General features: G+C 38.5%; 2 protein-coding genes and 1 long non-coding RNA gene across 16 annotated transcripts in view; 2 read left to right on the plus strand and 1 right to left on the minus strand.

Moving 5' to 3' along the window:
- Positions 1–9,696, plus strand: part of LOC110402597 — a 44,084-nt gene extending 34,388 nt beyond the window's left edge. The window contains exons 2-5 of one of the 3 annotated variants that reach the window (XR_002441203.1): positions 6,963–7,066; positions 7,746–7,886; positions 8,919–9,071; positions 9,617–9,696. This is a non-coding gene — a long non-coding RNA (uncharacterized LOC110402597). Of the gene's footprint in view, positions 1–2,561; positions 4,481–6,962; positions 7,067–7,745; positions 8,099–8,918; positions 9,072–9,616 lie in introns of those variants that run through there. The other 2 variants (XR_002441202.1, XR_002441201.1) reach the window with 2 other exon arrangements.
- CDC7 (cell division cycle 7) lies at positions 280–17,701 on the minus strand. Of its 6 annotated transcripts, none has more exons than XM_021404924.1 (12): positions 17,610–17,701; positions 15,298–15,398; positions 12,796–12,879; positions 10,786–10,921; positions 10,085–10,178; positions 9,860–10,002; positions 8,356–8,611; positions 7,685–7,777; positions 6,717–6,895; positions 5,370–5,452; positions 2,405–2,554; positions 280–1,451 (listed from the first exon to the last, which is right to left on the minus strand). In XM_021404924.1, exons 2-12 carry the CDS (start codon positions 15,389–15,391, stop codon positions 1,075–1,077), a joined length of 1,689 nt encoding a protein of 562 aa, XP_021260599.1. In that variant the 5' UTR covers positions 15,392–15,398; positions 17,610–17,701; the 3' UTR covers positions 280–1,074. The 6 variants fall into 6 exon arrangements, with proteins under 6 accessions (XP_021260599.1, XP_021260595.1, XP_021260596.1 ...); XM_021404920.1 differs by having other exon boundaries at positions 12,796–12,882; positions 17,606–17,686; XM_021404921.1 differs by having other exon boundaries at positions 12,796–12,882; positions 17,610–17,679.
- HFM1 (HFM1, ATP dependent DNA helicase homolog) overlaps positions 17,108–21,332 on the plus strand; it is a 58,450-nt gene continuing 54,225 nt past the window's right edge. For 5 of the 7 annotated variants that reach the window (XR_002441200.1, XM_021404912.1, XM_021404917.1 and 2 more), the window contains exons 1-2: positions 17,108–17,186; positions 19,901–20,067. Coding sequence is in view for 2 of the 7 variants with exons in the window: in XM_021404914.1 (XP_021260589.1) it covers positions 20,003–20,067 (65 nt within the window). In the remaining 5 variants the exon portion in view is untranslated. The other 2 variants (XM_021404914.1, XM_021404915.1) reach the window with 2 other exon arrangements.

The following is a 21,332-nucleotide window of genomic DNA, read 5'->3' on the forward strand; positions in this document are numbered from 1 at the left end:
ATGTTGCACAATGAAATCATGAGGCTAGAGGGTACTGGGGTGTGGGGGATTCCTACTTACAGCCAGACAATAGCTAGCTTCTAACACAAGGTAGAAAGACCTCCTTGATAATTAAGATACTTCCGCTATGACAGCTTTATACACTAGTGTTATCTGAAAAGTATTATAAATCACTGAAGAATTTATGCAGAAAAGAAAGCTGCATGATTCTTCCTGAACAGAAGTATCCCACAGGGAAATCTTACCTAACTATTTTTATAAAATCATCTCTAGACACACTTTTGAAGCTATAAAAACAAATCCTTTATTTAAAAGATATTCTGTGAAAATCAGTTTCCATAACAGAAATCAAATGTATACATGTCACACAAGACATTCTCAAGGCAACAGTTGTTGTGTATTGACAGTTACCAATGGTATAGAAGAAATACAAGCTATGGAAAATGAGTAACTGCGTTTATCACTATTGCCTAAGTAGGAAGGAACAGATGGGGAAAAAAAGTACTTTTAAAACAGTGATGCTTCTGTTTTGATGATAAAACCTGCGCTATCTGGCCCCTGTTCCAGCAACACACCCAAAGTAAAACTGTTCTTTGAAAACCATCTGAACAAAATTAATACACTTTAGTCTCCCATGTACTAATTGGGAGCAAGGCAGGTGTATGCAATTATGGAAAAAAGTCTCTCGAGCACTTTTTCATTTAAGTCATACTTTAACGCAAATTTGTATGTTTTGAGAGAGTATCTTGAGAATTGATCTTAGTGTGAGAAACTCTTTAGTTTTAAATCAAAATTAATTTTCTTAGAGAACAGGTATGCACAGTAATGACACCTCAAAAGCATCTTAGGATTTGACAATGTTAGTGATGCTTACTTCCATCAGCATGTATAATATTTCCATCAGCAAGTATTTTTTAAAGTAAAGTCACATTTGCAGTCCAACTGTGTGAGAATTTCAGTAGTGCGGTGCACAGTGTAATGGTATTTCAATGAGTGTAAGGGCAACAGGTTAAAACTCCTTCAGTATATCATTTTCACACAAAAAGTATATAAAAGCACAAACAGAGTATGTTCTCATACACTCATGTCTTTAAAAAAGGGATGCAGCAGAGCATCTTTTGCAGTTATTCTTGTTGCGGGGTTTAAGTCTAGTAGCTTATCAAGTAGGTCATATGCTTCATCAGGAACTTGATCCCATCCTTTCATGTCTGTTGCCTTAATTTCTGAAGCACCATCACCTTCCTGACAGCTCTTTAAGTGTTGAATTTCTTTTCTGAGTGTCTCAGGAGCACACTGTTTGTCTACTTCAACTGGCAAAGCCGAGTCGTCTCCAGACTTGCTGGGCATGTCACCCTGGGATCTGTTACAGCTGCTATTTGTTCCTCTCAGCTTCTCGCAGAGGGTTCTTAAGTTTTGTGCTGGGACAACTTGGGTACACAGAACTGATTTACCTAGGAAAAAAATAGTTTTTACAGTCAGTGACATTTTATTTTACTTGCTCTGCGACTAAAGATTTTTAAGTTTGTTTCAGAGAAATTTCAAGTATTGAAGCATAACTGATGTTAGTTCAAAAATAAAAAAATCTCAAAAGATGCAACAGTCCCCTCCGCACCAGAAGTAGCTCTGCTCAGAACAGAACTGTGTTTTTTCATGAAGTTATGAATTGACGAGTCATCACTCAGTCCACACAGCATCATTTTCCATTTCACTCTCATCTGAACAGAACTGAAAATTAAAAACCCATTCCAGTTTATGGCTTGTATTACTGATTTATACATCTCCATTTCAAGAATTAGAATTGATGCTGTCAGTTACACTTCCAGGTGCCAAGTGCTTTACTATTTGGCTTGCGGCCAACTAGGAAAATGGTTATTTCCATTTTTGTACTTTTTTTTCTCCCTCCAAACAGGCCCTCTAGCTTTTTTGTTGGTGGTGTTGTTGTTGTTGTTGTTGTTTTACTGGTCCTTCTTGAAGTTGGATAAAAATGCAAGGTTTACATCATCTAAAAATTAAGTCAATACAACTTAAGGCTCCATGGCAAATTTTGCAGGAATAAACATTATTTCAAGAATTCTAAGAAGTAGGAAACATTTAGCTGGCACATTTCACCTCAAGTGTCCCTGACTTATTGAAAGGCAGTAGACAAGTTAGGAAATTCACAGAATGAATTATCCCACATAAAAAATTATAAAAAGACAGAAAAATACAAAGTTTTCCTAAAACCCTGTATGTATGGATAAGTAGTGTTATTTTTCATGCAAAAAAGTGTGACTCCAAAGTGACTCCCAAAACTTAAAGATTTGTTTAAAATAAAAACAAGTCACAACTAGATTGTAAATCATTGCATTAAACAGCAGACCAAGCATACATTTTCCCCTTCTCCCCATAATTAAGGTTTGCCTACCAAAAGTTTTAGCAGCCTGAATGGTTTCTCGAGATCCACGAACTGTCATGATTTGTGCCAAAGCAGTTAAATCATCGCTTGCTTTGTAAAATGGATACCGTCCACTGAGCAGAGAAAGGAATACAATTCCTGCAGACCACATGTCAATTGCTGTAATAGAAAGCAAGCTTAGTAACAAGTAAACTCACAATCTCATCAAAAGCAAAATCTCAAGTTCTTTAAAAAGAAATTATGACCAAGTGTTGTTATCAGAGAAAGTAATGTTCTGAATTACTTACAGGCTGTGGTCACAATAACACTTCAGCAAACGGTGTAAATTGCTATACTTGTAAATATAATCAGTTTCCTGCTTTTATACAGAGAAAGTGTTTGTCTACAAAATTTCTCACGAGTAATTTCATTAATTTGCTTGAAAAAAAATAGGCTAGATTTTATACTTCATTAAGTTTGCTTAGCTTAAGAAAACCTTATATAAAATTTCATGAATAAAAAATAATTCAGAATTGAATGTGAATCTTACTTTTCTAGGACTGAAGTTGCCAGTTAGGCATACTAAAAGGTTTGTCTTACTACATACTTCGTTGCTCTCTAATATGAAGCCACTTGACAAGATAGTTTAAGAACTGTAATAGTTATTCATCACTTTCATTGTGTTATGAAGAGTACAGGGAGTTCTCTGAAGGAAGAAGCCAAAGCATGATGGAAACTTTAATACTGAAAGTTATGAGAATACCTGTCTGCTGTAATTTTTTGGCTAAGTTGCACATTTTGAGAGATGGCAAGGAAAGTAAAGGAGAGAGTCTGAAGAATTCTCAAAGTCTAAAGAGAAAAATTAAGTTGGGAATTAAAGCTATAGTCGTCCTGCATCTCTTCCAGAAATAGGTGGTAAAATATTCACTAATTAAGTCTGACCTTTTAGCAAGAAACACTATTGGCAAAGAACTCTGAAACCTACTAAGCTGATCTGTAAACACAGGTTTTAAGTCTTTTATAAAAATCAAAATCCAAGTTAGTTATGAGTACAATAATTCAGTGTGCAAAAATTTTGCATCTTTAATGAAAATGTTTTAGTAGTACTGGTTGGTGTTGATCATGCTATCTGCTTATGGTGTTATGCATCACCCTTAGTATGTGGTTGGGAAAGACAGTCATTAAGGTGAAGACCTTTAAAGACGTTTATCTAGCTCTTCCTGATGTTGACAGACAATTATATAGCAGAATGACTAGTAAGTCCAGACCCTACAATTCTGATAGGGTTGGAATCATCAGAAGGGTGTGAGATCTTGTGCAATGACATCAAAATCATGATTCCTCTTTTTGCATTTGCCTAGTGGTTACTATCGAACTAGTGAGAGACACCATCTTAAAGGGAAACAAAGGGAGAAATCAAGTTAAAAATGTAACTGGGTCTGGTTAGGGCCAAGTTGTAGGTTTGGATTATATTCTCTATGTTATAAACCCAGCTCAGTTATTCAAGGTAGCTCTGGACAGTCAGCTGGATTCAGCTGATAACTTGGCCTCGGCACAAAGACCAAAACTAGTAGCAAGATTGGCAGGAGTACAAGGAGGTGACTTCAGCAGTCCCAGATATTAGTGTGTAAGGAGATTTGTTAGCTCATTATCTCATAAATATTAGTATTAGTCTACCCAGTTCTAATTAAGCACTTTGTTGACATATTATGGAAGCTTTGCACCACTGACTCAGTACCTTTAGGGCCATACCCAAGGGTTTCCAGATTTACCCATATTTTCTGTAACCCTGCTCTCCTTACCCTTCTCTAGGGTAATCCCTAGAGAACAGAAAACTGTCTGAAAGCATACTTAAGACAGCCCTCTGTCCAAGATTTCTTAAGTATGTCTTCTTTCTGCATAAATTCTGTCTAGACAGATTCAGGGATTGTCTAAACTTGTTCTGGATTTCTGGATGTTTTCTAGCTCATAAAGCTGGCTGTTACTGCACAGACACAGCGACTCCAAGTAGGCTGCCACACCTCTTGAAATCCCAGCCATGCCCACAACGCAGATGCTGTCTTGAAAAGCATTAAGCTATCAAGGGATATGCTAATCAAGTGTATTGTAAGGCTACTCTGAGTGTGTATAAACGCTTTCAAGTTAAACGCTGTAAATTGACTATTTTCTTACAAAGTACTCAGCAAAAAGATGGCTATAAACATATTTTAAATACAAATTTTGAGAACATTTGTATTTATCCTTTTTTGTAAGTCAAAACTTCTGGTCATATGTGACACGTTTAACTTTGTTTGTATCAGTTCTCCAATTCTCCATGTACACACAACCTCTCCCACTCTACTTGCATCAGCTAATACATTAACCATCCCACTGTTCTGCTCCAATACTTACCAGATTACTGAAATTTATGAACTTGATAGGTTTTAGCCCTGAGAAATTAAAAATCTTATTAAGAAATAAATAACGAAATTTACAGATTACCTATTTAAAGCACTAGCAAAAAGGAAAATAAATCCAGTGAAAAGTACTGATTAACTAACACTTCATAAAAAACATAAAAATTGCACTCATACGATTAATTATGCCCATGACAGCAAAATACATGTGTCAAACTGTCTAGAAAAGTCTAAAGCATATCCCTCTAAGATTTATTTAAGGTTTTTCTTGAACAAATAAGCCAACGAGCCAAGAAACTTGATAAATCTTACAACTTTGTTTTCTTTTAAAACATGTGCTATTGAATTCCTGCATATGGTAGTACCCCTCAAAGGCATAAAGACATATTCAAGTTTCAAACACAGGAAAATATTCCTAATTTCTTCTTATTCTGAGTAGTAAACATTTAATTAGATATGGGAAATGGTTGATAAATGTTAGAAGGGATGATAAAATGAATTTCACATGTAAACAGCCTCCTATACAAAAGATAATGTCAATGCACAAACGGAAGGTTAGAAAAAAGAAAGGCATTTAGTTTTTGTCTGTTGTGTAGTACCTGTAGTCTGAGTGGGGCACTTCGTAAGCACTTCTGGAGCTCTGAATCCAGGTGTTCCTGCTCTGGGAGCAACTTGCTGACACCTTGTAGTAGGAGACAAATACGTTTAGAATATTTACATTGAGAAATAAGTTCTAATTATGATGATGTTTAATATTCTTAGAATATACTTTTGTAAGATGTGTGAATCTGCCTTATTCAGTTTTTAAGTCTGAAGCATCTTATAATTATCTAGTGTATAATTACTACCTCATATGAGATAACCTTATTATAATTACCTATTATATTATCAGTCTTGTTATAATACATAGAAGGAATACTTACTGCATCTTTCAGTCACAGTGATATTTTCAGTTTCAGTCGGTGACAACATGTGTTTTCACAGGGAACTTTAAAGTTAAGACTAATTAACCAGTGGCATAAAATGCATTAGTTTCTTGCGTGTGGACATTACAGCATTCTATTAGTCCAGAGCAAACTAAGGTTCACCACTTCTGAGCATTGACAAGAATTTACTTCTTGTTAGATTAACTAAAAGGTGTGAGATCAATATTAAAAATCTTTCTTGTATAGAAGGTCCAAGGTGCCTTCCTTCTATGGGCCAACTTTCTTGTGAGTCTAGCAAATCCTTCATATTTCATTTCTGAACTGACTTTCATAACACCATATTTTGACAGTCAGGGAAGAAAGGGACCCCACAGTTTCATGACTATGCCTACCAAGCAGAATTCTCATATGAATTTGTGTTCCCTAACGTGGACATAAAAGGTAAGAGTAGATCACAGCGAAAACCAACTAGAGAGGACTGGATTTGAACTGAGTTATTCAGATTCTCTGGCCTATCTACTATTAAAATATTTCAAATTAAGAAATACAGCACTGTCATCTTTCCTTTTTATTCTACATTTCACAATTTCCAGAATGCAAACAGCCTGAGAAATGTATTTAACCTTAAGTTCTCAAAAAGCAAGAATCAGATCACTGCATTTTAATGCAGTTGGCATAATTTAGGCCTATTAGATAACTGCTCAATGACAGATTATTGTCTACTCTAAGTGTCGTAATTAACTCAGGTTATTTTCTACAACACATGTAGGCAGATAATTAAATACGACAGCAACAGAAAATCATTAACAGTGAACCTCTTGCTGCAGATAGCAGTGAACCAATTACTCCACGAATTCCATGAACTATTCTTTATTTTAAAGAGCACACTTAGTGTCCCAAGGGCTGAACAGATCAAATGCTATCTTTCACCTACTAAATCAGCTGTCTAGTAAATTCAAGTTTTTTGACCTCGTTTGACAGCAGAGTAAGCAATTTTACAGCATTGTTGAAACAAATTACCTTGAAAGGCAAACACTGCAAACTCTGTCCGTTGCATAACAGTCACAGGTCAGGTTTGATGGACAACCACTGGCAGCTTTCCTGCCCACCCCATTGCTCACTGCTTTGGTAGAAGTAATCTTCTTCTTTGTTACTAGCTTCCTAGATGAAAGATCTATCATCTTTGATTGTCTAATGAGCTGCAAAACAGATATTTTTTGGAAGGTGAAATATTTAAGAAGCTTCCCTTTACATATTTACATACAGATACCTGTCCCGAAGCTACCGAAAAGACTCTAATCAGCAAAGAGTTCCAGTTTTAAAACAGAAGACAACAAACCTTTCTACCAATATCATAACATCTATAACAGGTACCTCATTTTTCAGTGGTTACAAAAATTAATATCCATTAGCTATTTTGATGATTTGAGTTTTTTTTTTCAAGTTAGCATAATTTTTCAAGCATTCTTTTGATTCAACATTAGTAAAAAAATAAATAAGTGTGTGAAATAGTTAATGCCACAACAACAAAGCGGTACTAGTTCTAATTCTACAATAAGATGATCATTGTTAGACAAGCCTTCTAATTTAGCTGGGTTTTTTCTCCATGTCACATTAAATCCTAACTATAATTTTTTTAAATAAACATTTAATCAAATTAAACTTGTTTTCTCTACAGCTTCAATTGCAAAATAAAAAACTAAGGTTTCACATGCTAAGGATATCTTGGTGGAAAGGTACCTGCATAGGAAAGATACTAACTAGCATACAGATAAGATGAGCTGGGGAGACAGGTACGTAACCACCACTTCAGGAGTTTCAAAAGGGACTGAAACAAATGAAAAACTCTTGAAGCCTTTCAGTGAAGTCACACTTAATAGTCTGCTGAGAACCGTTTAGTTCCATAGGGTTCTATAGTTCAGGGTTCACTAGTTCTATAATTTCTCTAACATAACAAATTGCTCTTACTGATGAGTTATGTTTCTTACTTTTGTATTTGAGTTCTCCTGGTATGTGGAACAATAGATGTTGAAATTTCTCTCTCCAAAGACAGAGCGTTGGGCAGAATGGTGCACAGAATCCTACAACATCAACAAAGAAGACAGTAAGGATCTTATCCAGTAAGTGGTCAGCTGGATATTGGGAGTTCAAGAAATGTGCTAAGTGACATAAAACTGGAACATCTGCATGGTAAGTCATTTTCAAGCATCAGTTCACTGTGGTTGAAGAAAACATCATCTAGACAGAACACCAAACATGCTCACAGAGTTAATCACACCTCATGTGCCGCAAGACAATTTGAAACGTCATCTGTGTTGCATTTGTTATATATACGAAAGTAAGCATATGTGAATAATTATTGGTTTGGGGAGGAGTTTAACAGCACGTGAGATTTAAAAAAAAAAAAAAAAAAAGCTTAAGGGCTGTCTAGAGTAACCCATGCTAGAGTTTTATGAAGCCGTCAATGCTGCATTATATCTAATAGATATTGAATTATGCCAATAGTGTTGCATAAAATTAGCCACTTCAGTGTGAAAATTGGTTCCGTGCATCAGATCCCGCAAGATCAGCCCTGCTTTTGTTCAGGTATTACATCTCCCCCTGTTGGATGAAATAATACATTAAACATGCAAAAATATTAATGAAAGAGACTGGTAACCTTTCCTCCTCTTCCTTGTTTAATCTGTATTTTTGAGTGTGAACTGGAGTGTGACCTTTTATCAAACGCTCTTGAGGCTAACTGTTGAGCAATCTGTTTAGGTGCTGTGATACTGACAGAAACCCCATTTCCCAAGGCTACGTTGGGATTACTTTGTGAGTAACTTCCCTGCTGGCCTTCAGAATGGACAGTTTTGAGAAGTTCAATTTTTGTATCAGGAATTCCTTGCGCCAAGCCAAAGTCTACCAAGGCATACCTAAAAGACACAAAGTTAAAATCAAGAGTCAAAAAGTATCAACCAGTTTTATCTACTACTCATTATTTGTTTATTCACAGTTTAGTCCTCACGATGCTTATGCGCTGTTGCCAGCATCACAGTTCTATTTTCCTGCTCCTCTGTTTGTCCTGTCTGTCTGGCCCTATTTGTCCCCTCATTTTTACACCACATCCGTTTCTCTTACTCTGTTGTTTCTTGTCTTGTAAGATTTTCAAGTGTGTACTTTCACCACTGACATTTTAAAAGCTATTCTCAGTAATCTCTTTCATGGGTTCTCATTCTACAGTTCTGAACTATCTCAGCAAGCAGCCAAGTAAAAGTGAATTGACCTGTCATGGACAGAGGCACAAATGCAGCAGTGAAGAGAACTGGAATAACAATGCTAAGAGTTTTGCCAAACTTCAAGCAGTACTACTGTAAATCACTTATCTTTAATCAGGTGGGACTACATTAGTTCATATTCCAGATTTGTCATTAAAATAATTATTTTTTTGGTTAAAATTGGTACAGAAGCAATCTAGCTGTCTCTGGGTCTCAGACAAACTCAATTCCACAGCTTCCACACCTTAAGTAGAGAGTAAGGCTCAAACAATGCTGGAAATGCAAAATGATAGTGGGAACTCATTTTAACAGACAAAAGTCAGTATTTTTCAAATTTCAAAGTTTGTGGCTTGGCAAAATATATCAAGTTTCCCCAGCAAACCTTCACTAATTGCATCCTTTTCACCACTCACCATAGGACTGCTAGCACTGAAACAGTACCTTACGCTATCCATTCCAAAAAAACAGCAGTATGTGACTTTTTACAGTCTTTAGATACCAAATGCATTAGTTATAAAAATTCATGAGTTATAAAAAGTTACAAATATCAGGCTATGCTTAACAAGTACCTATTAGCTTTTTTCAGACCATTACTGATTTTATTCCCATTCTTATTAAAGAAATGTTGTAGCTATACTCAATAGTAAATTTTCTCTTTTTCAGGTACTTGTCCCTCTGCAAGGCAGATACTAAATTAAATATTAAAAAAAAAATCATTCCATTCTCAAATCCCTAATCACAGAAATAAAAGTTTTACAAATTAAAAAAAAAAGTCTTTTTTAGCTTTATTACTTTAGCACATGTTAGGTAGCTGGAAGGAAGAAAACCGAAAGCCTCATTTACTCTGTTCTGCCAAGGCACACATCCCCAGACAGGATCACAATATGGACATCCGGACAGACTTACTGCTTCAGCCTCCTGTTGTAGAGAAAGTTACTGGGTTTGACGTCACGATGAACAATACCAAAGTGATGAATGCGCCTCAATGCTTTAAACAGATTAAACATGTATTCTTTCACTTCTTCAAAGGAAAGAGAATTCAAAATGTCCTGAAAGATTATTTGGATACTATTATTACGCAAATACTTTCAATTAAGAAGTTTTACTGCATTTAAGAAGTCAGGGACTCACCAAGAAGGATTCGTGTTCCAGATATGGCATAACAATAACAACGTGATCATTTTTCCTAAAGCAATATTTAACTCCCATAACATTATCTTGTCCCCTAAAAAGAGAAGTAACGTCACTGAATAAAGATCAGAAGATGAATTTTGATTTTCCTTTATTTCCTGTAAACTTCAGTGTGGCTGTCTTTTACTACCTAATTTACACTTTGACAACAGCCTTATTAGCAGTAATTATGTTTTTCTTGTGTCATTGTTATGTTCCATTTGAGTTCTGCAATTTGCGATAAGGATCCTATAGATTTTGGGGCCAAGGTTCGTAGTTACCACTGTATTTAATTGTAGGAGTTCATGATACCATGATACTACTCTAAAAAGGTGCTATTGAGCACACTGGCAACTAGAATTCATTCCTAAAATGGTAATTTCTGATTAAGAGATTATTTTTTCCAAGCAGCTGTTCCCACATTGATACATTACGGAATTCTCAGATGGAAAATGTAGTATGGTCTGCAAACTGTGACTAGCAGAAAAGGACATTCATTACAGATAAGAATCAATTTCTTATTTGCTCCCGCTATAAGCCTCAAACATTTTTGCAGTTTTAAAAAATTGCAAGTGAAGTGCCAAAACTTTACATAAATAAATGCAGATCAGCAAGACAATATTCAGGAGTTTAATCATGACAATCATAATTTTTTTAAGTACCCTGCTACTGTGAGGCACTGAAGTTCAGCAGCAATTCGCAGAGGGTGACTGGTTGGTATCAAGTGCTTCAAAGCCATTTTTTCTTCACATCCTGTTTGTAGTTGCGCTGTGGCCAAGTAAACAGAACTAAAAGTACCTGTAAAAAAGGGAGAAAAACGTTGTCTTCAGCATCTTTAATTAAGTCAATTCAGATTTTTACAGAAATGATCTAAATGTTCAGTCTTACAGCACACTTGACACTATGTCAAAAGCAGATTCTAGAACAGAAAATAGGCAGTTTCTTCTCTTCTATTACTGAATTCAGTGATCTTGTATACCATTTTTTTTTATGTCAGTAAAAATGCAAATGTAACACTGTCTAACTTGCCTGGGACATAGAGCTCTTTGAATGTAAATTTCCTATCTTTGATTTGCTTTCTTGTTTAGGTAGCTCTCTTTCATGTGACATCCAGCTCTTCTCTCCCTGAAATGTAAGTTGGCTATCTAATGCTAATCTGGATAGCACTGCTTTTGCTTTTCAAAGCACTCCTGAAATCATTACATTTTCCTTAATTCTGTTATCTTATTTATAAAGTAAGGCTTCTCACTTGATGTATAACTTTACTATTTGTTTGCCCCCAGCATTGCCACATAGACAGAACATGATAGACTCCTTTTAGAAAGGGAGCATTCACACTGCACAATAATCTTACAGTTTTAAGTTTTATGATTACAGTTTTATCTGTTACAGTTTTAAGGATGTCCTAAAAAATCTCTGGGAATGTTAATTTATCCCAATGATCTGAGATACCTGAACATTACAAGTCAAAGCATTCTTCCCCATGAATAAGTAGTTCAAATTTACTTTTGATTATATTTTAACTCCTGCGTTTGTGTCACGCTAAATTTAACAGTCTGTAAGTGTATACATACATCAAAATACCAGCAAAACCTCTAAATACTACTTCCAGTCATAAAAATATCTAGTGTCCCATAAATTGAGTAGAATTGCTCATAGCAACAAGGGTTACCAAGTTGACCTAAGACCTTCTTTTTTGGTGGTGAGAACTGCTAAAACAAAACAGACTCCTGAATGGAATCCTAAGTTGAAGCTTGTCTTGTCATTATGCCACAGAACTGCTAGCGGTATTTTTGGCTTTCAAGAGCATTGTTTGCTCCCAGGAGTGAAATTGGAGTACTATTCATAACTGGAGATTTAGTTTGACTATTCTATCTTATTTACGACAAACAGTACTCCACATTTTCTAGAAATTTTGAGTCACTGTGCTGAATGGGGCTTTTAGACAAACTTTTAGTCCCGTAGTTTGCCATTGCACTTACTCCATTGCAAAACAGCTACAAAGCTATCCTGCTTCTCATAAACATCTCTGTTTTTAAAAGTGTGGTGTGTCATTCCTGAGTAAAGTTTCAAAAAGCACTGAAGTCCCAGACTCAGAAACCAGTAGGACTCTACTTATAGTCATCCCTACCTTCTAATAAGAGTATCTACAATAGTATCTGTTGAACGTCAGGAGTACCTAAGTGTTCCAAAATTTGATCCTGTATATCCTAAAAACAAAACCCAGCAACAACAACAACAAAAACTAAAGCAGCTATAATATTCCAGCCTCCTTCTCCACTTCTGCCCACGGAGTTTCAGTAGAAACAAAGCCAGTAGTTAAATATGTTAAAACATAAATGCACATAAATAGATTTTCCATGTAAAAAAAGAATGGAGTTCTTAGACTTATTTGCTTGAATCTACCCTCCAAAATGTTAGCTGTCAAAACTAGAATGCTGGTTTTGTGAAAAGGCTTTTATAAAACAGATTTTCTAGAAAATATCTTGAAATATTTCCTAATTAAAGCCCCTATATGTTCAGGAACTTACTACAATTACTGCATACACCAAAAAGTAAATCAAAAGGCATCTGTCTTAAATTGCATGTATTGGTGTTTTTAAATTTATACCTGTTAAGTTATTCATACCAAAAGAGACGTAAGTTTAAGCAAGCTAAATTAAAACATTTACCTTCTCCAATTTTTTCCTTAATTTTGAACACATTTACAAGCTGTGGCACTGCTTCATAAAGTTTTTCAATATCTTTTTTTATTCCTGCTGGGGAAAAAAATGGGGAAAATCAGCTGGGAATTTTATTGCTCAATTCAGTATCTGGTCTGTAGTTCCGATCATAAATCATACTTCAATTTCTACTACTGTAAGTTGACAAACAGAAGAAAAAACAGGAGAGGGGTACCTATCCTTGCTGGCATTACTCTTCGCATACTTGATCATCTTCTTCACATTCCCTTACACACTGCTGCATTTTATAAAAAAATTACCTATCTGCAACCTGAGAAATTCCTGAGAGGGGAAAAGCTGTTTCTGTAGGACTTCACATTATGGTTCATTGATTAATGTTTCCATGAGATATGCAATGTCAACATCATAAAAGACAAAACTATAATAGCCATTTATGTAAGAAAAGGAGCACATCATGAGATGCAAATCAGGAATCAAAAATGTAGGAAAATTATTATTATTTAAGATCACTAACACAATCTCTTAAACTGTTACTCACAACAGTAAATACCAAAAAGTGTATTTGCTCTGCATTTAAATTATTGTACTTTGTGATGCAATCACTAGATGGCATGACAAGGATGTTGTACTGCATTCCTTCCAAAACTTAGTTTTCTATTCAGTTCCTGAGTGCTTCTATTTTATCTGCTCTCTATAGCCTGCATAAAAATTCATTTCTTTTGAAGCCGAGAATGAAGCAGGGTTAAAGAATATTTGATTATGCAGAATCACGCAAAAAATGGTATTTGGAAAGTAAATCAAATGGAAAAAATCAAAAGTGTATCATTTTCATCCTAAAATGAATAACAAATTCAATTTAACAAAAATATAAATTGTATTGCAGACATAAAAGTGTACCGTGTTTTACCAGAACAATGAGTTAGAAGCAATGAGAATTATTTTCAAAATATCACCGATATGCTTGTAACAAAGCATAGATTAGTAAAACATGGGCCTTACCACTCAAGAGAATAGTAGCATTATTAGTTCTGAAATATCCTAGACAGACCCTCATGCCAAAATCCATGTGCCATAGGACAGATGTAGAAAATGGTTCGAAATGCTGATACAGTTCTTAACAGCTCTGTCAGAATAGCCTTATTTAGAACTAGATAGCTATGCAGCCTGCTCCAAATAAAGCAACCTACAGTTTTGTTCCAGTGCTTGTATCTGAGTTTGACTTCTGAAAAGAGGAGCTTAAGCTTCAGTTCTTACTGATTACACAGAATTTGCACTGGAACTGCTCCAGTAAAATTGCTTGGTTGGAAAAAAGGACTTAACCCTGGCAAAATGCAAATAACTCCAATGAGGACTTGAAACCCACATCTTTTAAGTCTTTAGAAACTAGCAGATCAGGCTTTGAGCTGTTGGCTGTCACCAGACAGGGGCCCTAAGGTAGATAGTAACAATAACGAAAAGCTTTCACAATTGCTGCGATACAAACTGCCAGCTACTTGCTTTTGTGCAACAGAATTGAAAGAGCTGAACGTTATCAGAGAACTAACAGCTGAATGATCCTAGGCCAGAGGAGTACCTACCCAAGGCACTCAGAGAATTCAGCAACTCAACATAGCTTCGTATGTGAAAGATCCCAAAAACAAACAAATACAGACTGTCCTTGCTGACAGCAGCATAAACATCATCCGTTCTCTTCCAGGGAGTCTGAATCCCCAGCTAGGCATAGCGCTCACCCCATTGTTGGCAAAACAAAATTAAAAAATGCAGCCATTCTATGCAACGCTTTCTGTGAGATTTTAAAGCAATTTATTTACTTCCTGGAATGAAAAGCATTTGCAAAGTGAGACATTAAATGTTATTCAGCATCGCTCTAATTCTGGATACAGATGTGCTGCAAAATGACAGAGGACTATTTCTAGGAAAATCAGTAGCCATTATATATAAACTGTCTGACCACCAGCAATTACTGAGCAAGGATGGTGCCTGTGTACAGAAAGCCCAGATTTAAGTCATAAACAGACAAAATAAAAACAGCAACACAACCACTATCAGAGCATGCGTCTGTAGTTCAGCTTCTCTTGCATGAGCAAGAACAGTGTGTTTGTGCACGCTGACACATCTACAGATATTTAAGGTCAAGGCTGGTGATTATATGTTAAAAAGCAAAATATTGTTGTTGAATTCTTGTCTGGTAAGAGAATTTTATTCTCAAGGAGTCCCTTTTGGAATTCTATTATCCTTAAAATAACAGGTTCTGTAATAAACAAATAGGAAAAGGGAATTGTGACAAACTACTGCTGACGAACATTTGTAGCCACATGGAAAGTAGGAATAAGCTTGACGTCAATAGCAATTTGTTCACATTTCATTAATTCTTTATACAATATTATCCTATACTGACAGGCTTATAATTGATGTTAAAACCTCCTGAAGCGATGAAGAAGCACATCAACAACAAAACATTTCGTTAACAGTCCCTGTTTTAGTATGTACCTGAAAGCTTGCTGTTCTGCATGTGCTTCCTGCTTGTGTCTTCAGCCTGATGAGGGTGCTGTTCATCACAGTGAGACTTGGACTCTAGCTCCATCACAAAACTAAAGAAAAAAATCCAAGACCTTGAAAACCACTTCTGGACACTTGAGGGAGCAAACATATCTGATAATATACTTCACTGCCCTGCACTCATTTTCCAAAAGGAGATATAGAGAGTGTGAGGAGTTCCTCTGCGCTGCCTAAAATCGCAAAGTACCCACCATCCCAGAGAAAAATTAAACCAGTAAACCCACTCGATCACCAGTAAAAGGTAAAAAGGGAGAAGAGAAGGAAGAGAGCAGGATAGACTTAGACACAAATGATTTTCTTTTATCTGATGTGTTTGCTCATTCATGTTAAAGCTATGTCTTTTTCCTTTGAAAAGCAAAGAAGTAGACCACATGGAACTAGTTGCGTCGTATACTGCAGCACCCTTATAAAGACAGAAAACCTGGACACACATAAGAGAAAAAGAAAATCTTCTCAGTATGTGAGACTTGTCCCTCTTCTAGAGAACATAACCAAGAAGCATCATTATTTGTTCTAATCTCTCATAAAATAAGTAATAGAGCATATTTATTTTGAAATGCCTCTTCCCAAATCTCCTAAGAAAAGGTGTAAATTAATGTACTGATGTTGTACAATTAAAAAAGATAATCCTATTTCATGAAGAAAAGAGACGCGGAGCACCAGGGAAGGACAAACAGTGACAAGGGATCCCAGCATCACCACCTCTCACAGTGGTGCCATTTTCCGTTCAGGGATCTTCCCTTCTCGTACCTTTGCCGAGCCCACAAAGTTCTGGCTGAACTTCTCCACAAGAGGGAACGTATTTTAAAATATTTCAGACGAAAGGATTCATCTATTTCAGCGATGTAGAAATACGCTTTGTCCCCAGAGAATCCTGGCTACCTTTATTCTGTCATTCTCAGGCAGCAGAATGGGGACAGGTGACAGCCTCTTTCTGTGAGGGAACTTTGCTGGAGAGCGCCACTTGGAGACTCACTGAGAGAGGCAGCACTCTGCAGCCTTTCACAGGTAGGCACTGCCCTGCTAGTGCTGAGCAGGCAGATGAGCCTGTTCCAAGACTGCAACAGCACAGCCTCAATAGCAGAGCAAGGAGTGCCCATCAGTGCACGGCAGCACTCACTGTAGCCAACATGCTGAAATGGAGCACCAGCTCCAGCTCCAGCTTCTGCCAGTGCAAGGCTGGTGCGTTTGGAAAGCTGGAAGCAAAGCTGCTCAGCCTGCAGGACCTCAGGAACATGGGCAGGGTGGAGGGGGCTCAGTAAGTCAGGGTGCCCTTTCCATTACTTTGTGTTAAATAGGAGCTGATGACTGCAGAACTGAATGTCTAGAATACCTGAATATGTTTTAAAACGGTTTACAAATGTGGAAGTGGGCCTCACGGTTATAAAATGGAACCTAATGGAGTTTGATCCAGTCAGGTATTTCGTTTTTACGCTATGAAACATACAAAAGGGGTCATCTGAGAGAAAAAAGAGGAAGATGGAGATGATACAGAGTTTCAGCTCAATTCACTCGCAGCTGTCCAAACTCCCATCACAGAAAAAAGTTCTCCATAGTACGGAAATAAGCGAGGGGCAGGCGGTGGGGGCCCACACAGCTCCAGGGCCCTTCGAGTCCGGCCCCGAGCGCTCAGCAGCGCTGCCGCTGTCCTCGGCTGCAGCATCGCCAACTGCCACAGAGCCACCGGCAGCAACACGACTCGAGCAGCACCGTGCGCGAGGCTGTGTGCCACCAGCGTACGAACCGCACATCCAGGACTCGAGCTAGATAACGCCGGTACTCGCAGAAAAAGGGCAAACATCTGGAACGTGTCACAACGGGTTAGCGTTACACGAAGCCCTTGCAGCGAGGCTCCCGGTCAGACGCGCCGTGCCGCGGGCACTCGCACCACCGCTGCGGGCACCAATAGCGGCGGGCGGGCGGGAGCTTCAAAGCACGCGCCGTGCGGGAAGCGGGGCCGGACCCCGCGGGGTGCCCCGGGCTGAGCCCGGAGAAGCGAGGCTGCCCGGGCCGCGTCCCCCAGCCCGCCCGCCCTGCCCTGACGGGATCACCGGCGGGCATCGTCCTGGAGCAGAACGGGGCCTCCCCGGGGTTCAGGGGAAGCGCCAAGGGACCGCAGCGGAGGCAGGGGACGAGCACGCCGCGCCGATGCCTAACGAGAGGCTGCGCGGAGCCGGCTGCGGGGGTGCGGGGGAGAGTGGGGGGCGCGAGGGGGCGCGAGGACACGCGCGGGACTCACTCACGCGGCCGCCGCGACGCGCCGGAGTTTTGCCCGCTGCCGCCTTTTGCCGACCGCCCCTCCGCGACCAATCCCGGCCCTCGGCGGAAGCCGCGGCGGCGGCCAATGGGACGGCGGGCCGCAGGGCCGCGCGCTGCTATTGGCCGGCGGCGGAGGAGGCCCGCCCCTAGCGGCGGCCGGCGGCGGGCTGCCTGCTCGTCAGCTTCCTGCCGTCCTGCGGCCGCGGGGCCGCTCTCAGATCTGAGAGAGCCGGGGGAGGTGTGTGGCGGCGGGGAACGCGCGTGCACGCTGAGGTGTGGGCCGCCCGGTGTCTGCGCGGGGTGACAGCCCGTGTGAATCTTGTTCTCTGTGTGTGTGTAGTTATTGCGAAATAACTGCCAGCCCCGGGTAAGATCTGGTTCTCTTCAGATCTGCCATAAATTCAGCTCAGTCCTTTGGGAGTTCGTGAGACTGCGCCATGGACGTTTTTTTGTCTTTTATCCAGACTTTTGGTCGTTATTTTGAGGTGAAAAACAAGCACTGGTTTTGTTAAAGACCGGCTCTTCTGCGTTTGAACACAAATAACTTCATCCTTTGTTGAAGAACGAGAAACTCTGAGGCTGCCAAAGTTCCTAGGGCAGAGCTGCAGTTTGGCTGTTACCTTATATTACACCACAGTCAGCAAAAAACGTTAAAAGCAGAAACAGGTTCCACAGCTTTTATTAAGCTGTATGATCTCCTGTTACACAGTTGAGAAAGACGGTGCCAAAACATGTTGCTAAGCTGCTTTTGTGTTTTTGTAGGGTGTTTTTTTTTTCTTTTTTCTTTTTTTTTTTTTTTCCCCAGCAGTACTAATTGGTACTTTCTGTTCAGAGCTCTTAACAAAGCAGGGCAGCAGCTTTAGCTCAGAGATTTTGCTTAGTTAAGTACAGTAAGGCTTAACAATTTAGGTTAAGGGCGAGGATATTTAAAAGCAGATTATAACAAACATGAATTAAATGAGGGATAATGACAAAATAATGATGGCCAAACTCTGCTCTTTCTTTTATCCATGTAATCTTCTAGAAGTTAGAAGGGTTGCATAAACATTCATATGAGCAGGCTGGTCCTGCTGCCAGCAACAGGCACCACCATTGTCAGTTAACCTGGTGGGGCAGCCTTACCTGCAGCCATTGCTGAATACTCCATTGCACTGTGCTGCCACACTTTTTCAGTTTAATATTTGCAAACTAGTTGGTGATTATGTATGAGCTGTGCGTTCAGCTCTGCTGCCTCCTGCCAGGTCAGAATTGCAACCTGCTTCTTGCCCTGTCTGCTTTTGTGCTGTGAGAATCTACATAATGAACCATCACACCTTCTGTGAAGCTTCCATTCTTGGCATTTCTCTGTTAGCAATATTGATACGGTTTTTCTCCCTACCACTTAGTTTGCGTTCATGGGCAGTGAGAAATCCCTTTCATTTTATCTTCTAAAACAGATAGAACATAGCTGTGGTTTCTTTCTCTGCGCTATCTCCATTTTCTTCCTTCCAGCACCTAAAATCCTTTTCATTTAGACCCCCATCGTTTATCTACCTTGATCACTTGTTCCTCTCCATTTCTTCTTTTCCTATTGATCTAAATGCATTGTGCTCCCTTGTGCTGTCTTTCCAGTGGTTCTGCTTCTCCATTATGTCAAATTTACATGTATTTGTTCTCACAAGCGTAGCTGCACTCGCAGTATAATGTAGTATTGTCTCTTATTTTATTGTCCTACTCTTCTTAGTCTGCCAGAAATGCCAGCTTTGATGCTCACATTCATTTATCTCTTTAAAAAGGCTTTTTACGTTCTTGCTTCTCATCTGCTTAAGGGAAAAGTTCAGTCAAGCTGGCTCGCATAAGAACATCTTCCCAAAATTCACCCCTTCATCAATGTCTTTCTTCACGTACATCTTAACAAAAGAATAATAGATTATGTACACCATTTCCACTCTGTTTCCTTAGTGCTTGCTTAAGTATCTCTTGCTCATTTTTCTTTTATTCAGAATGAATGTAAAATAGGTAAAAACATAGCTTCTGTGCCTTTGCTAAAGGATGAGAAACGCTCCTTTTAAGCTGGCTTGGGAAAGCAGAAATCCCTTTCCTTCTTTGCTGCTGGGGCAGAGAAGCCTCCATATTCTCATTTGACACTGAATTTCCAGTCCTAACAATGTACTAACATAGAACTTCTCAGAAGGAAAGAGAAGAAATTACATCAACCAAATATGACAAAGTAGCACGTCTAATGGTCTACACGTCAAACTGCTGAGCTGTCTTCTCTTTGTGGCTTTATCTCTAGGTTGGATCTGTAGGATGAGAAGCCAAATGACAAGCCAGGCTGGAGCAGAACGTTGCTTAAGGCTGACAAGCAATTGCCAAAGCCAACCTCTGGGAGCTCTCCATGAAAGGATCAAAATATTGCTGTGATATTGATGTGATTGCATCCACTGCTGCCAGAATCTGCAGGTGAATCAATTATTTTTTGTTGACAGATCTAAAATAGTCTGTGTTGATGCCAGAACATGGCTATTAACCTCTTCTTAGGTCAGTTAAGCTAGCATAAGTCTCCTTGTGCATGTACTGTGCTTCAGTCTTGAAGAAAAGATCCCAAGAAGATAACTGATGAGTATGAGGTAGGAGATCCTTACATCCCACTAGTGCCAAAAGTATTTGCTCTTAAATTGTAAACTTAGAAATTAGAAACTACTTAGAAATGAACAAGTATAGGTTGTTACTGCCCTGGCAATATATATGCACACCAATATATAAAATTCTATTTTAATGTTAATATAGACTGTTGAATGTGTTACTCAGTCTTCATTAGCCTAAATGTCATATTTCCTAACTTTTAATTCCTCTTACTGTCAAGCAATATGATTCTATGGCAGAATCTTCTCTCTTTAGCACGAGGTTGAGACAAATCTCTTCATGCTTTTGTGCCCTTTAGGAATACTGTCAAATTCAATCATTCAGGACTCATGAGTCTTGCACTAACATGAAGAGATTGATTTGAAAACCACGGGACTAAATTTTTTCTTTCTGTTTTTCATTTTCCATTTCCATACCTTAACCATTTTACACGAAAGCTGAGATTGCCAGCTCTGCTCTCACATGCAAATGAGTATTTTGTGATGCCAGGGAGCCCTAGAATAATGCATTTGGATGTGGCAGTGACTGTCTATGCCAGTATTTTCTGATCAGTCAGAACTATCTGAAATGTCAAGAAATATTGTGGTGTCAGAAAATATACTAGAATATAGCAGCTTCTACAGCGTATTTAGAGAGAGTTAAAAATAGACATAAAAATTACCCCAGGCAAAGATGCAGAGAAATTCTTGACCTTCCATAAACTAGGTCCCATTCAAACAAAACATGTTTTAATAAGGTCAGTAAAAGACATATACCTAAGCATAAATGATTGCAGATTATCCTACACAATGGAAGAAGTTTGAAGAGGACCAGCAGGTCAATTGGCAAGTAACTGAACACAGACTCCACGTGTGATGTTGTAGCAAAAAGGGTCCAAGCAAACCTGTTGTATAGACAGAGTGCAGATGTTAATGGTGGCAATTTTTACATATATGCACAAGCTGTGATGGTGATTCAAGCATAATGTGTACAGCTCCGCAAGATAGATACCAAAAAAATGAAATGAGTACAGAAAAGAACTGTCAGAGAAAATGCTATGTAATTGAAGAACTAAAAATCTTAATTTAACTACTGAATCAAAA

Source organism: Numida meleagris, chromosome 7 (assembly GCF_002078875.1).
Source record: "Numida meleagris isolate 19003 breed g44 Domestic line chromosome 7, NumMel1.0, whole genome shotgun sequence".
Lineage (NCBI taxonomy): Eukaryota > Metazoa > Chordata > Aves > Galliformes > Numididae > Numida > Numida meleagris.

Coding starts and splice junctions, on each gene's coding strand:
- CDC7 (XM_021404920.1), bottom strand. CDS start 15,391: ATGGAGCTAGAGTCCAAGTCTCACTGTGATGAACAGCACCCTCATCAG. Junction 8,612..9,859: donor TACAACAGGAGGCTGAAGCA/GTAAGTCTGTCC, acceptor TGTGTCTTTTAG/GTATGCCTTGGTAGACTTTG. Junction 5,453..6,716: donor TGCAGTGTTTGCCTTTCAAG/GTAATTTGTTTC, acceptor TCCTACTACAAG/GTGTCAGCAAGTTGCTCCCA.